Consider the following 17,720-nt stretch of genomic DNA (forward strand, 5'->3'; position numbering starts at 1 on the left):
GGCTTCTGAAAAAATTCAATGCACTATTGCATCAACACTTTCATGTATGTATTTGTAGGTAGAGGTGGCAATATGGATAAATGATTCATAATTGGTTTTGACTTAATGAATGGTGGATGAAATTTATCCAATCCATTTAGATCCATTTAACAAATGGATCTAAATGGATTAAATAAAAATCAATTATTCATTTATAATAAATGGATCTAAATGGATTAAATAAAAACCAATTATTCATTTATAATCCATTTAAATATTTTAGTAACTTTTTTTTTTTGGCCAGATCCCTCGGTATGCAGTAGCCACTTTGGGCCCTGACTAATTCGGAGTTGATCCAGGTTGCACCCCATAAGAGGTGCAAGCTCTTCCTGTCTCTTCGTCCACAAGACTTGAATATGAGACCTTACTTAAAAGGAGCCTAGTGCCTTGCAAGTTACACCAGGTATAGCACTTGGCCTCACAGCAAGGGTAGTCCCTCTCGTTTCTCAACATCAGATGAAACTTTCATCGTGAAAGCATTTCCTTAAATCCATGCCACAATAGCACAAGACAGAAACATGATTTTTAAGTAAATGGTCCCTCTTGTTTCTCAACATCAGATGAAACCTTCATAATGAAAGCATTTCCTTAAATACATGCCACAATAGCACAAGACAGAAACATGATTTTTAAGTAAATGGATATATATATGGTTTTTGTGGATAATCCATATAAATTTATTTAATTTAATGGTTTTACTTTGGTCAACCATTTAAAACCAATACTATAAATAAATAATTCAAATCTATTTAATTATGGATTATATGGATACCAAATTGCGACCTCTATTTGTAGGCTAACCCTTTGCTGCCTATCTACTAACATCCTCATTGAATAGATGAATTGTGCTTGGTCTCTTTGCCAACGAGAAACCAAAGAAATGCATGGATTGCATCACCCTCTGTTGACTCGTACCCACCACCAATCCAAAATTTTTGGCTGATGTAAACTACCTTGTACGTGTTCTACTATCTAGGCTTCTCTTGTTCAAATTTAGAGGTGCAACAATCTTACATTATAGTCTGCTAACTGTTACTATCCCATACCATACATATCTGAATCTCTACAAACATGTTCAATATAGGTGGATTTCTTTAGTGAAAAATCAAAAGACAGAAGCCTGTATTATCTACCTTATAGATAAGTCCTATATAAGCGTCACAAGAGCTATTATTTAGGGGAGAATTCCTTTCAAGTAATGTTGATACCCAAAATTAGCAAGGAATCTAGGATCCTCTAGAATGGTTATTTTTTATACTAAGGAATTATGTGCCTTTTATTCCATATTACAATAAAGACAGGATTGTGGAGTGGCTTGAGTTTATAAGGATGTTGACCTTGTTAGGATTGAACCACTCGATCTAATTATATATATATATATAAACTACCATGATGAAAAGCCATAAAGCCATATTTTTTCCCTTTTTTAATTGTTTAATTCTTCTCCTTCTCCTTCCTTTTTTTTTCCCCTTTGCCTAAAATAGTAATCCCCACTAAAGCATCAGTTGTTTTAAATCTTCTTCATAACTATCGAAAAATAAAGGAAAAAATTTGCTCCCATCCAGACCACGCAATCCTCCATACAAGATGTGTTATCAGGTATCTACACTTTATCTTGTTATTTATCCATGTGCCTTAGAACCATGAAGAATCATACAATTATTAACATGAACAAAAGTCCTACCAAAAAAAAAAAAAGAAAGCAAAATGAATAAAACCCTAGTGCGAAACATATCTCTTCCAGTCTTTCTACTTGGCTTAAATCATACAAATCCGAGTACAACAGCGACATGACCTTATTTCAATATTGAAGAATGAATGAATGGGGGGAAGTCACTTAAGTGCCTTTTTGATCATTGAATAAATGAAATTTCGTAACAAAGGAAAAAGAATCAAAGAGCCCAGGTTCATAATCTGTCAAGTAATTCTATTCTTTACTTTTACATATAGTTTAGAGTTCCAAAAATAACCATCTATGCCCTCTTCTTTGCAATTGAAAACAAGAACATACAATCAAAGATCATGCAAGAATTGTTATTAATACCCGAACTTCGTTGGCTGCTCCTCTTGCTTGTTGAATATAGCTTTTTTTGTTATCCACCGGCCCTGATAATCACAGAATATGTTTAAATAGTTTTGAAAAAGATAGCTGCATGAACCAACAAAGAAACACCGTGATGGGAGAATGCTGCGTGGCAAGAATTCTTACAAATTGGATGCTGTGCTTAATTTACATTCTTGCGCTTTCTCTACTCCCTATCCATGGTTGAGCAACTTTATAACTACTATTGGATTCCAAATGTTGATTTTAAATGAGAAAAGATTACAAATATGAAACGAAAGGTAATTATTTATGGGGTTCATAAGGGAAAAATGTATACTGATTGCAACGTAGTATAACTCTCGTGTAAAGTTCTTTGCTCCTGATAATGATCAAATGTGAAGTGATTCCTCCATATCTTTCCCTTTATTTGAATGGGTGAGACCAAAATTGCGCAAAAGATCTTCTGTCCTGCTGCTGCGTACTATAATTGTAGTCATTTTCCTTTTCATAATATCATGAGGGATGAAATATTTATTATTTTCTCTTAGTAGAAGATATTTAAGCAAATAAGTGGCACTTGAACATTCAGCAAAACAGTCATTAGACATACTAACATGCACCTTTTTGAGAAACAGTATGTTCATGCCCTTCAGAATGCGATGATGCAACTTTGATAAGTGTTACTTGCATGTATAAATGTGCTTCCTATTTCTTTTTCTTCCAAGGAGATGGCACATCACAAGATACAGTGAATGCAAACCTTGTAATATCTTTTTTCTCTTGGATATTAGAATTGGTAGCATTTGGTGATCGAATGCCATGATTCAAAAGTTTCCCTTTTCCTCTCGCACACAGTTGTTCATGTATCTTCAATTAAATTAAAAGATCAATCCTTCTGTAGAAGGCTCCATATAAGATATTTTGGGCTCGGAATACAAAAAGAAAGTTCAAGTTAGTCCATCCATCCAGAAAACTTTGATATAGTGACTAAGTTTAAGATGTCAGGAAGTAAAAAATATGGGCTCTATTCTCCCTACTCCTTCCTCGTTTTTTAAATTCATCCCTCCCTTGCTAGAAAAAAAGAAAGAAAGAAAAAGTTATACCATCCATTTTCTTAGTTTGTAATTGTGCACTAAGCTGCTTGTACTTTGTGAGGTGTAAAATTAGCAGTTCATGGAGGGCGAATTCTGTGACAAAGGGAACTAGCTGTGTTGTTAGTTTCACGGAAAAGTTGAACAGAAATCTTTTAGGACGGCCATTAGTTTATTGGCACATGTTCTATTTTTTCCTTTTTCTTATATATATTATGTGTACATATTTCATATGGTAATTGTTTAAATCTAGTCTCGCATTTTACCCTTTAGCCGTTGATTACATGTAATGGGTAGCTTTGGTTGATGTCAATTGTCCTCGAATTGCATTGTGCAGAAACATCGAGTACCAATGTGTCAATAGGCGAACGTGGTGGTCAAAAATAAGATAGGATTAGAAAATATGAGGGACCAAAATGGAGAGAGTGCAAAATTCAGTACTTAACTTGATAGCTTAAATAAGTGGTTCTGAATTCAGATTTTAGTTTTATCAAATGGCCCCTATATCTTTTCTTCTTTTTTTTTTCTTGTGGGAAACAAGATAGGCCCTAAGTTAGATCCTAACGGGAGATGAGGACCAAAGCTGAATTTGCCCCAAAGACATATTCATTGGATGCCCATTACTGCAGAAATGTTCAAACGCGAGAAACTCCTGCCCTGCACAACAAAAAGCCACGTTCTTGTTAGTTGGAGATTGTTCAGTCCTCAAATCTCGTTCAAACAAGTAACAAATTTCAAGAATCTGAACTAGAAGTACATGAGCAAAAGTTCAGAGAAAAAAATGAATAAGGTCAGAGGAGTAATCCTAGCATCTATATTTTGCTTTACTTTAGCACTCTCCATTGAGAAAGTCTGTGTATCCGAATATCATGATGTACCAAACAATGTTCAAGAAAAGCACGAGCGACCATCTGCTAAAGGAGTCTTACAAAATGGATACTCTTTTCTAGAGTCATCAATAATGTATTGGGAAGGGATCAAATCTCTTATTTATAAGCTTCAAATAAGCCCTCCTCGACCAGATATAGAGTGAGTTCGATGATTGAAAGGAGCCAAGTACATCAGCATTGATGCATTTACCAATCTGCAGGGTCTAACTTCTGTATGTTTTAATCAGTTTCAGGAGAAAATGTGAACCTAGTGCTAATGGCCATGATGAGGGCCATGATAATGTTGGAGTAAAAATGAAAGAGGCAGCAGAGAAGAGCTTCCAAACAAGCAAGGTGGCCATGGAGGAATCAGCTAAATCTGCTGCTGAGGTAGTAGGAGAGGCAGCGCATAAGACAGCAGAGGAAGAGAAGGAAAGAACATCTTTTACTCATGCTTCTCCTGCAGAGCTTTGAAGGAAGCAATGACAAGTCTAATGCAAAAGTCTGAATTTGATAGGAATTTTGGTTTCTGCAGCACCTTATGTTTTGTTTGTAATTTTAATTCCCACACCTAATGGAAGAAAGGCTTAACGACCAGTAAAGCCAGCTTTTAAGCAAAGCTGCTGCTAATGTTTGAGACTCTTGATGGGAGTGATTTATGTCTCTATATGCAGTGTTCCGTACTAGCATACAAGCAGTGAACAAAATGTGGCCAAGGCCATTTTCACAGGCTTTAATTCATCTCCCCCTTCTTTAACAGAATATGACACAAGTCACACAATGCTAAAATGAAAATGGAAAGTGACTTTCATTTTCATTAAAATCCTTCATTTTTCAGGCTTCAAATAATCTCGAAAATTTAAGTTGCGTAACCTCATCAACCCTTTTTTCTTTCACTTCTCAAACTCTCTCCTCCCTCTCCTTCTCCCCTTTTCATTCTCCATGAATTCTAGATGCACATATGAATTCCAAGTGAATTGCAATATCTCAATATATGATGTACTACATCCTTGAAAATTTTATCAGAAAAGTCATAAGTCGAATCACAGATCAAATTTATATAAAGCAATCAACCATCCATGGACCATGATAGAATTGCAAGTGTAAATTTGTGAATTACAAGATGAAGATAAAGAAAAGATTTATATACCATGCTTGGCTTGGAAGTGCATCCGATCAAGCAATCATCATTGATGCCAATTTCCTATTGGACAAAAAGAAATAAAAGTAAATTGTTAACATCAAAACAAATGTGACAAAAAGTCTACGGTGTTCACACAGACAGAAATTCCAGAGGATGACCAGTTAATCTAAAACATAACTGTTAAGGATGTATTATATCATATTTGGAATTAATGCTCACTTAAGACCCGTATGTACATTCTGAAATGGTAAAGGAAAAGAGGAGTTAAGGGAGTTTGAGACGAAAAAGAAGAGGACAAATTAGAAGAAGAAGATAGAATGCAGAAAGAAGAAAGAAAGAAGAAATCCATCGTGAAGTCGATTTCTCAGACATGAATTTCCCTATTTCTATTTTGCGAATAAAAATATAACAAAAATCATTTAATCTTCACCACCAGTGTCAATAGTCTACTAAATAAACCCATAATCTTCCAAGCATATACATGTTTTTGGGGGTAAAAATGGAAACAGAACATACTGTAAAAGAATGAGTAAAAATTCCTCACCAACACTAAAAAGGGACTACTTGCAGATTTGGTCCTGAAGCTGAGGCAGCTAGATTGCAGTCTCAACTGGACTTTCATAGATTTTGATGCCACAGCACATATTCATAGATGAAGCAATTATATGGTCCTGAAGCTGGAGGCAGGATTAGAGGCTCTAAGTACCCTGAAGGCCAAAAGTACAATGCTATGAATTCATTGATGAAGGCTCCAATATCATTCAATTATACCATTCTGATACACCTTAGTTTTAACTGAGTTACCATCTGATAATAGTCACACTAGACCATTAACGGTGCAACCAGATATTTATTCTAATTCACACTTCAGAAACACAGATGTGCGGGAATGCTCCCCAGGGCCATAAGATGCTTAACACTTGATGAGGTTCTAGGATCTTCAGATAAACTAGATATTGCTTGCTTAAGAATCACATTGTTCTTATCAGTTGAATCAGGAAAAATTCTGTTCTCGATCATTTTTGTTAACAAGTCAAAAGCTGTTCCTGGGTCCAAATTAGATAAATGTGCATCCATTAATGCTACATAAATAAAAGCATCAGGAATCATGTCCTTCTCCTCCATCTTGAGCAAATATACTAGAGCATCAGAAGTCCTATTGCACTTACAGAGCCCATTGATTAGGGCCATAAAAGTTATCCTGTTCGGAGCACACCCAGTTTCTTCCATTTCCATCCAAAGCTTCAGTGCATCACTTGGTCTTTCTGCATTACATAGGCCATCTATTAAAGTAGTGTAAGTAAAGACATTGGGCTCTCGCTCTTTCTCAGCCATTCTCAATAGGCATAACATGGCCTGATCAATATCACCATTCTTACACCATCCATCGATAAGCAAATTGTAAGTAACAACTGATGGAACAAGCCCCTTCTCCAGCATCTCATTCAGGAGGTCTTGTGCTTCAGGCAACCTTTGGGCCTTACACAACCCATGTATTAAAATATTGTAGGCAACCACGTCAGGGCCATAACCACGGACACAAATGTCCCTAAACAGCTGCAAAGCTCTGTCTATTTCTTTGATCTTCAAAAGACCATAAATAGCTGTAGAATATGCAACCATATCAGGAAGGAAACCTTCTATCACCATTTCATCAAGAAAGTTACAAGCCTCAACTGCTCTCCCATGTTTGCACAGTTTCTTGATAAGCAGGGTATAGTTTTTTATCCAAGGCTCATGACCACAAGCACGCATATCTCTGACAAGATGAAGGGCCCCGGTAACATTCATTTGCCTGCACAGGCAACCAAATATGGAATTGTACGTAAAATGTGTCGGCTGGAATCCGAATTCCTTCATCTCAATCAGCAGTTCATAACATTCAGTCAGCCTATCGGCATTACTCAAAAAATCAATCATATTATTGTACAGTATTACACTACGGGAACAATTGATTCTATCCATATCTCTGAAGAGACCCAGAGCATCATCTAACTTACCACTTGAACAAAGAGCATCAACAATTATCTCAAAGGAAGTGGTGTTAGGGCGAATTGTTTGTCCACCAAATAGTTTGTCCACATCAAGATCGATACCCAATCCATCATGCATCATTGATCTTAGCAAACAATGAGCTTTATTAACTAAGCCAATATTGACAAGACCTTTTAAAACAGAATTATACAACAGAAGAATTGATTCCGAATCTAAATCTTGTGGCCTTTCCTCCAGTAACCGCATGATATCTCTCTCCTCAAGCACACATGATATAAGCTCCGCAACTGTTTTAACATCAGGGTGAATACCTAACTCATTAATTTCTGAGTACAACTGCAGAGCTTTGTTAATCTCTTTATTCTTGCACAGACCTCTAATTAGCACATCATAAATTGAAATGTCTGGACTAATTCCCAGTTTCTGCACTCTATCTAAGAGTTGTATGGCCTTGTCTGCTCTTCCTTCCCCAACAAACCCATGAATCAAAACATAGAAAGTTTTCTCATTCAAGTTAATCTTGAGATTATCCATTCTTTCTATCAGCTCAAACGCTTTATCCACCTCACCCAATTTGCTAAAAGACACCACCAAGATTGAGAAAACATGAGCATCAAGCCATCCCTTCTGATGCATTTCATTAAACACATCCAACGCCTGTTGGAACTTCCCTGCATTGCAATAACATTGCAACGCTGGAGTCAAAGAGTACTTATCAAGCTGCCACCCTAAACCACGCATTTCATTTATTCTAAAGTCAATCAAATCAACATTACCGGACTTCGCAATCACCTCCAAAAGGCAACTATAGCTGTAACCATTCAGGACACAAAGATTCAATCTTTTCACCTCATCAAACAAGGCATTAGCTTCCTGAACCAGCCCTTGACTTCCCAAACACCTTAAAAAGTAACCAAAAGCCCCCGGTGTCATATAACACCTTGAACTCACCAGCTTTGTTGTTAAATCCCTCAGTGAGGCACTTTGTCGAGCATGTGATAGGATTGAAGCCATGGCATTGTAAGTATAGCAATTGTGCCTGAACCCACATTGATTTGAAGCCCATTTGAAAAACCTATCAGCTATTTTCCAATTCTTGAGCCCTTTCAAAACGGTTTCAACGGTTTCAGTGGTGAGTTTTGACCCCAAAACATTCAGTTCTTGGCCTTCAGGGATAAAGGGTCTCCTTGTGAAGATGGAGATGAGACTGTTAGCCAACTGTAATTGGTCTGGATTGGCTTTTGTGCAAATGGGATTCGATAATTGGAAAAGAATGCTGAATTTTTTACACAAGCCATTGAGCAAATTGTTGGTTCTTGAAAACAGGGCCATTCTTCTGAAAAAAGGATTAGCAATTCAAATGTTAAAACAATTATAAGGGACGCCTTCAGAAACAGGACTGTTGTTTTGAGTGTCGAGGGTCATCTTTCTCAGGATTCAAAATTCATGACCAACTGCTTCAGATCAATCTACCAGTTAGAATTTATTATTTTGCCTGTTAAAATTGAAGTAAATATGTATTAGGAATGTTTTAACAAATAAATAAGGATAAACCCTTTTTAGTGTGTGAGAAAAAAAATCTGTTTTAGTTGATGAAGAGGGAACTAAAAATTTTTCTTTCTTTTTCTTTTGTTATTCTCAGTAGGTGAAGAAAAGATAGGATTTAAAAAATGGAAGGAGGATTGGGAATTTGAAAACATCTAATTCCTTGGTTTTAACTTAAATCAAGGCTTTCTCGACTAAAGAGAGTATTATATACTTGAAAGGTTTGACATAAATGTGTTTAGTTTAACAGTAAATCATTTTTAAGGATAAATTCTTTATCACTCTCTAAACACATTTTTGAATCACTTTTTTAGCTTTTTAATAAATTCTTAACTTCAAATACATCACATTATAAAAAGTGGTATAATGAATGACAGAAAAAAATGTTTTCTAAACAATTATATTGGAATTATTATGGATCTCACTTTGACTTTGCTTTAAGATTAACACCTAATGTTTGATCATAGGTTCATTCACAAAAAAAAGGGAAGGGGGTTGCTGAAATATTAATTGGAAGGGAAAATCGTCCAAAACGTCTCACACATTTTGCAAAATGACTTTTTTCATCCCTTTGCGTTCCTTATAAATTCACATTGATTAAATTTGGTTCCTATCTAGGTTTTCGACTAGTTTTTGGTCGAAATCTATCATGTGTCTTGCAAGTGATTATTTTTTAAGGGCAAAATTATCAAATCAAATTTTACATAAGTCAATTCATGGTCCCTTACATTTCACAAAATGAATTTTTTTCGTCCCCCATATTTCACAAAATGAATTTTTCATTTTTCACATTTTTCAAAATGGATTTTTTTCATCCCTCTTTGATCATGTGTGCGAATAGTTTTTTTTAACCCATATATATCTATTTAATTTTACTTGAGTAATACAAATAGCATGTAATATATCTATATTTGATTTCGCGCAGGCAAAATAAAAAAGAGATATATTACATGCTATTTGTACTATTCAGGTAAAATTAAATAGATATAGATTTTAAAAAAAATTATTAGTTTTTCATTCATATTCATTTCCTTTTACTTGAAAATTGAAAATAAAGAAGACATTTAATCCTAAACATTATCGAGTGTTTATATCGAAATAAGTTTGGACAGAAAACATAAATTAAAAAAAGTATGACAAAAAGAAGTAAATGATTGGCACTTTTAAATTTTAAGACAATCACAAGGTAAGTAATTCAACTGTTGGTCTTAAAAGTGACGAGTAAAAATTTCAAATTTAAACTGTAATTTACTAGCACGACTATAAATTTGAATTAGAACCCATTAATTAAATGACCTTATTTTACAATTCAATAAATAAATTATTACTAAAAGAGAAAGACCACAAATATTGAATAGATTCACATGGTGAAATCATATAAATATATACATGGGTTTTAAAAAAAAATTTTAGTTTTAAACCCCTATATATATCTATTGAATAGTATGTGTACAGCTATGATTAATCTGTTTGGATAAAATCAAATAGAAATATATCACATGCTATTCGTACTATTCAGGTGAAATAAAAAAAAATATATATATATATAGGTTTAAAAAAAAATTATTCATACACATGATCAATGAGAGATGAAAAATTTTATTTTAAAAAATATGAGGGATGAAAAAATTCATTTTATGAAATCTGATGGACGAAACAATTCATTTTGTAAAATGTTAGGAATGAAAAAATTCATTTTGTGAAATGTGAGGGACTATAAATCGGATTATGTAAAATTTGATTTGACAATTTTGCCCTTGAAAAATGATAATGTACAAGGCACATGATGGATTTTGACAAAAAAATTAGTCGAAAACCTAGGTAGGGATCAAATTTGACCAATGTAAATTTTTAAGAGACATAAAATTATATGTTTAAAAGTGGGGAGCAAAAAAAGTTTACTAAATATGAGGGACGTTTTGAATGATTTTTCCTACTTGGAATGCTGTTTTCTAAATCAATTATTCTTTGAGGAAAAGCTAAATATAGGAAATACTTAGAAGGAGACAGTTGCAAATTAGTTGAAAAGTAGGATTGAGTGATGGTTTAGTAGAATGAGCATCTGGGATCAAATTAATTTAAGGTGAGATAGCACAAATTTAGTTTTTTACTCAAATAAGGAAAAAATCAATTTGTGTACAATACAAACTTGGAATCATATGTCATTTAACAATAGTTAGTATGTAGTAAGAAAAAATGCTTTTATATCTTTAATAGGGCAAATTTCTATAAATAATGTTAATATGAGAAAAAGTCGGAGAAGTAGTGTTGTCCCAGGTGTTGTGCTGATGTAATGGTCATCGCATTTCAAATAATCGGTGATTGAGAAAATAATTTTTTTCTTTTTTTGTCCGGCCCACAAGGAATGACTAAAAAATTTTTTTTTTATGAAGATGCTCGGCAATGAATGAATTTTATTTTTTAAAACTAAACCCTGAACTCTAATTATCAACCATAAACCCTAAATCCTAATTTATAAACCATAAATCCTAATGTATAAACCCTAAACCCTAATTCATAAATCTTAAACCCTAAATCGTAATTTATCAACGCTAAACCCAAAAATAATCTTAGAATGTATAATGCTTTAAAGCAAAAATTATGTTAAAAACATGCTATTTGGTTTTCAGCATTAATCGGTGATCAAATATCGATGAATGGATAAAAGCGATGTTTAGATTCCAAATTGAAATACAAAAATTAATTTAAATTTATGACGCTGCATCCTAATTATTAAAGTTTTTTACTTTTACGAAGTACCATAAATAATGTAGCATCAATTGTAAATGTCTAATATAACAAAGTGAAAAGTATTGTCATTGTTTAAAGCTACAAATCACCAATGAACACTACAAATCCCTATTATTCCATTCCAATTCTTTCACGGTACCTCCCAAGGAAAATCTCAAATTGGATCCCAAATTAACGGGTTAGTATGAGCTTATCCAAATCACCCATCAATGCGCCTCTTGCCTCTATCGTGAGTGAAAATAGAGCAATCGCATCTCTATTGCACTCTTAGATGTGGTAGATCTTGCTGCAGATGTAGCCGTAGAGACCTCCTAAATAGTGCTTTAGGCATTTGTTCATCCTCATCATCTTCAGAGAGGTCCACCATAGGACTGTCAATGGGGTTGGGCCATCCCGATCTCGGCCCGATAAAAAGCCCGATGAGCCCGACCTTTTAGTAGGCCGGCTTGAGTTTGAGCCTAAAAATTAGGTCCAAATTAAATATGAGTCAAGTTTGGACCTTATTAGGCTCAAACCCGATATAGGACCGGCCCTTTAATTACCTATATATATAATATTTATATTTTGATATTATGTATAATTATATATTCAAATATATTATTATTAAATACTAAATATATATAAATTACAAAATACAAAAATACATCTAAAGACTTTTCATGAGCTTTCTTGAGAGCCAATATAGTAATGCATACCTGAATCTCTAACTTTTCTTATTGGTTGAGTAAATTTTTGTGTTGGCCTAATATTGGTTAATTTCTTTTTGGTCTATAAACACAAATCATCAAGCATGTTTGGATTCAAATCACAAGATTATAAAAAAGTTTCAACTTTTAAAGATGTATTGGCTTATGATCGCATGTTTTATTACTATTTTTCATGCATTTTGAACTAATTAAATATAAATATTGTTGAAAATTTTTTGGTTTATATACTTTTTAAGAACTATTATTTGTTCATAGTTAGTTTTTATGTTATAGTCTTGTAAATGTTAAATTAGTTTTACAACTTAATAGTTATAGTAATTGTATTAAGAAAATTAAGGAGTAATAAGTGACCTTGGGCTAAGTCCGATTAAGGCTCACAACCCGAATATTATGTGAGTTGAGTATGAGTTTCGCATTTATGAACCCGAAACTCATAGTTCGAAACCCGAAATGTTCCAAATTAAATGAGTTGAACTTGACCTTATGAAAGCCCGACTTATTATGCCCGATTGACATGCCTAGTCCACCATAGGAGTCTAACTGCATCTCGACCAGGAAAGATTTGTAAATATAGCGGACAGGCCTTGATCAACAGTGCTGGAACTACGCCGCATCCAAAACTGGATTTGGATGCGGCCAAATATTCGCCGCAATGCGGCGGCATCTTCAAAATTTTTTTCAAAAAAAATTCACACTATTGATCAACTTGTGATCAACGATGCACAAGTTATGCCACATCCAAAACTGGATGCGACTAAGCAATGCGGTGATTGACAATTTTTTTTTAAAATTATTATTCTTTTAAATTGCTGTGCCACTTAAAAAATCAAAAATAAATTCAATTTCCCTTAATGCCGACATCCCCTACTACAGCACTAATTTGTCCAAAATACCAAATTTGTCATGGTTTCTTATTTTGGCAGTATTTATAGAAATTTGCCCTTTAATAGTCTTTAGAGAGTCAAGGCCGATATTTTTTTTTTAACTTTTAGAAAACATATATAGTTAGAAAAGAAAAGTAAAAAGAAATAAGGGTTAAGTGTAAAGTGCACCGATGAACTTTGCTTGGTTAGCGACTTACCCTCTAAACTATCAATTGTAGAGATTTGCACCTTAATTATATTACCGATTTCATTGCAGATTGTTTAAAATAAGGTGGTGTGACAAATTTATCCTTAATTAAATGACCAATTACCTAAATTATCCACATCTCTAGCTCCTCTGTTTTCCTCCTCTAAACTCACTAGTAACCTTCCCCTTTCTCCTTCTCAAATGACACCACTAAATTATTATCTATCCCATTCCTCACATCAAAGTCCCTAATATGGATCGCTCTTCACCTTTCCCACTCAAATCTACCTCTGCAGCCCCCTAACTTCATAGACCTATCATTACCTCCCTCTCTTGTGTGCTTTCTCTTTGAATTTTCATTGTTTCTCAAGTTCCAAAATCACAACCCACTTCAAATTTGCCAACCCACATTACTACTAGCCGATCTCCCAACACTTTTGATTAATTCAGAGAGGCCCAAATCTCATCATTTTCCATCCTTTATATTTCTGTAATTGTCTATGTTGTTGGGTGTTTTTATTTCTTCTTGCTGCATATTGAAATTTGATTTAGCATGCGATTGGTCCTACATAAGATAAGATTGTATTATGGGTTTTAATTGCTATTTGAAGATTTGGTGTGGATTTATGGTATCTTCAATTTTTTGCATTGTTACTGATGGGTTTTTAGCCTTGATATAAAGCTTTAATTTTGATGTAGTTTTATATAATCTAGTATTGATTTTTATTCTTCAATTGTAGTGGTTCAATGGTAGGTATTTTGGTGTAGTGGTAATGGCAAGATGTGTAAGATTGTTTATGGTTGAAAAAAAAAAGGTAAAATAAATTAAAGAAAGGGGTATTCTAGGAAACACATTATTATTTGTGGGGTTATTGTTGTCCTTTCAATAAATAATTACTAGTCACGTTAATTTAATTGGACCAATGTGCTGAAAATTCAAAGTATAAGATAGTAAATTACTACAATTGATAGTATAGAAGGCAAGTTGCTAATTGAGCATAGTTAGAGGGTGCATTTTGCATCTAACCCAAGAAATAATTGACAATAATACCAGGAATTTTTTTTTGGCCCTTCCACCTCTGTCCACGTCCTTCTAGCCTCCAACTGTTAAGTATAAGATTTGAACCTTAACTCTAACACTGAGAAGGACCATAGAAGCCTTCCCTTAACTGCCGACCGTAATGGTTTATAATACTCGAAAAACTAAGAAATTTTTTGTGCAATAATTGAGAATAAGTAAGTGAGATGGATTGTAATGGACAAAACATGGCCAGATTTAACTATTTTGCTACTTGTGTCTTTTGTGAAAGCTTCCCACTTTACAAAGTTCAAACACAGTTATGGAAATTGCTTGATATTTCCAAACATGAATGGTTCTTCTTGCCTTTCTCCAAAAATTTCCCTTTCCTTCTCTTTCTTTCTTTTTTTTTTTTTTCCATTCCTACAATCTCTTTTAATTGATTAACGCAATACTTCCTCCTCAAGAATCCAAGATAATATAAATAATATAGAATTATGCACTTTCACTACAAATCCCAAGAACCCCATTAAACTCCTTCTCAAGTTTTAGTCTCTTAATAATAATAATAAAAAAGGAGCTGTTTAGTGCCATCTTCTTCAACAGATGCCAAGCAGGTATTTACATTAATCCCTACCTTCAACTTTCCAAGAAACTCACATGCACGAAAAGCGCGCGCACACACACACACACATATTTTTTCCCCATTAAAGAGGAGTATACTTTCAAGAGATTCTGCAGTGGTTTCGTATCCTCAGGTTAAATAAGAGTTTTTTGTTTAACCTAAAGTAACAACTTCAATCATTTAAAATACAGACCACCATCAGCATTGAGGAATACAAATTGAACGCAGAGCATATAGAGTATAGGTAAAACCAGGATGAACAAACTGTCGTTGTCTATTGGAATTATTGGGGAAATTGTGAGAAAAAAAACCCATTGATACATGCATGGAAGTATTTTCTCCCTCAAAAGTAGTTCTGATTGAATCAAAGTCAGTCCATAAAGTATATAAGATCTACATTTGGTAAATTTCCAAAATTCCACTAATTCTTGTTATAGTGAAATGTTTGTCTAATTGAAATATTTGTTGAAGAAAGAATGTTCTACTAAGTGAATTATAATTACTGAACAATAAGTACATGTGAAATATTCTCTGTTGGATGGACCTTCAAAAGCGTAATTTTTGTTATCTTTCATTTTTGATATATCTACAATTTTTGTTCACGTTTCTTGTATCTGTTTTATGCAATAACATGGTCTGAAAGTATGAATTTTTAATATATATATATATATAAAATACATGTATTCATGTTTTACGATTTGATTTAGGTACATAAGTGATGTTTAGGCGGTGTCTTAATTAATTAGGATTCTTGATCCGAGTCCAAATTGAATTGGGAAGTTTCTCCAAATTAGAGTTGGTATTGGACTTCAACTCCTTTACGTTCCTCCTTTTGTTGTCCTTAATTGCTTGTTTACTTCTATATAAGTAGTAGTGATCCCTATCTTTAATTTAATAGCTATTGAAATCAAAAAAGAAAAAGTCTTCTGCCTCTCTCTAAGAAGTTGTCTGCCGTCTCTTGTCCACGGTACTTGTGTCTATTTCTGGCTTTGCGTTTTTCATTTTTGGTTCCGAATTTATATATATTTGGTTTTTTTTTTATTTGTTCCAACAGGGGAGCGGTGGGATTTAAGAAATAGATGGGGGAGGGCCGGATTTTGCGTTTTTATTTGTTTATTCACATAAATTATATGATTTGGGGTGGATTTATTCCTTGTAAGCATATGTTTATGACTGTAAACGTTTTGATATGCTACTGATAAATCTTGTTGATATAAGGCTAATGGTGATGATTTTTGCATGCATGGTAGCCATTATACATAGAGACTGTGTTTAGACAGTCTCCATCTGTTTTTGAGAAAATAGTTAACTTTCTTACAAAGATATTGACAGGTTTGAAAACCCATATTTATACGAAGAAAAAAACAAAAACAAATATCAAACATATGAAGTGGCTATGCATAACAATTTGGAGTTGCTTGAGTTGAAAGTTTGATCTTATCACGTTCATATAATACGATAGTATGATCTTTTTAACTTGAATTTGCCAATTAAATATATTTGCTTTCGCATGTGATGAATTGTAGATATCTAGTGCAATTAACGTTATCAGCTATACTAAATTAAATTCCTTCCTGTTTGGATATAGATTTCCTGATTGGTCGCTACCTATTCTCGAATATGGGATTTTTTTTTTTGCTTTAGGGTATGCATATTATGGATTTCCTGGAAAGATTTGACTTCAAAAATCTAGTCTTATGAAACCCTTTCATGATTTGTTTCCAGTACTGTTCATTCTGCGATTTTCGAAGTATTCTTGAAGAGTGGCTGAATTCAAACCCTTCAATCTTAAGTCAAGTCTAAAGTTTTAATGTTAACTTCACAAGCAACTGATGCATAGGAAATTGATTCAGCTTGGGCATGATTATTACTGGATTTCAGTGTCTGGGATGCCTTCATCCCTGGTGCTAGCTGGTGTTGGTTGTTGACATTGTTGTGTTTAATTCTGAATTACCATTATGGAATGAAGAGTGACTAAAATTGATTGCTTTTCAATGGACAGGTTTTATATAAACAGTAAGATGTTTAGATCACCACAGTCTCCTTTGCCTGTAGCCAAAAGCAATCTACCAGAAGTTGGCACAGAAGACACCACCTATTGTGATGGCAATGATCAAAGATCAAAATTTCTTTATGTACCAAGACAGGTCTTCATGAGTGACAATTTTGACACTGCAGCCAACAACAACTCTTCAATCACGAGTGCATTGAAGTTGAACGATGATACTACCGTGATAAAAAAGGGGGAGATTCATGGGTTTCAAGAATCGGGCGATAGTAAAATTTGGTCAGATCAACCAACTCTGATAACCAAGAAGTCGAACGATGATACTGTCGTGATAAAAAAAGGAGAGATTCATGAGTTTCAAGAATCGGGTGATGACGAAATTTGGTCGCCCCTAATGGATGGTATCGTGGATGTGACCGGAAATTGTAGAAAGGACTCAGAGAAAGCGAAGGCGGTGAAATTCCTGGATACATTCATTGATAGAATTCTTTATGGTCCTAGAGATCCTAGCAGAAGACGACTGCCAGTTTTTGAAGAGATCTGCCCCGAATGAATTTGGGATGTTTGTTTTTGGATTTGCCCTTTTTGTTTTTAAATTAATTGTGGATAGAGTGATACCGCGATAGGAAATTTCCTTTGGCCTTTCATCAAATTATTGTGATTTCTTATCCTAAATTATTCATAATAGATTTATTGATCAATGAGTACAACTTGTTTAGCAATATCCAAAGTAATTATACCTTAATCAACTGAGCAAAGAGATCCAATGGTGTATAAATGAATGTCACAAAAATTACAGCAAAAGTATACTTT

At 33.9% G+C, this 17,720-nt stretch overlaps 1 protein-coding gene across 1 annotated transcript; it reads right to left on the reverse strand.

The window, feature by feature from the left end:
- Window positions 1-3,636: 3,636 nt before the first annotated feature.
- LOC140010097 (putative pentatricopeptide repeat-containing protein At5g08310, mitochondrial) lies at window positions 3,637-8,765 on the reverse strand. The gene is made up of 3 exons (XM_072056429.1): window positions 5,732-8,765; window positions 5,194-5,247; window positions 3,637-3,831 (listed from the first exon to the last, which is right to left on the reverse strand). Exon 1 carries the CDS (start codon window positions 8,512-8,514, stop codon window positions 6,055-6,057), a length of 2,460 nt encoding a protein of 819 aa, XP_071912530.1. The 5' UTR covers window positions 8,515-8,765; the 3' UTR covers window positions 3,637-3,831; window positions 5,194-5,247; window positions 5,732-6,054.
- Window positions 8,766-17,720: the final 8,955 nt, after the last annotated feature.

Source organism: Coffea arabica, chromosome 7c (genome assembly GCF_036785885.1).
Source record: "Coffea arabica cultivar ET-39 chromosome 7c, Coffea Arabica ET-39 HiFi, whole genome shotgun sequence".
NCBI classification, from domain to species: Eukaryota; Viridiplantae; Streptophyta; class Magnoliopsida; order Gentianales; family Rubiaceae; genus Coffea; species Coffea arabica.

Excerpts from the sequence above, each read along its gene's own strand:
- LOC140010097 (XM_072056429.1), bottom strand. The coding sequence starts at position 8,514 with ATGGCCCTGTTTTCAAGAACCAACAATTTGCTCAATGGCTTGTGTAAA.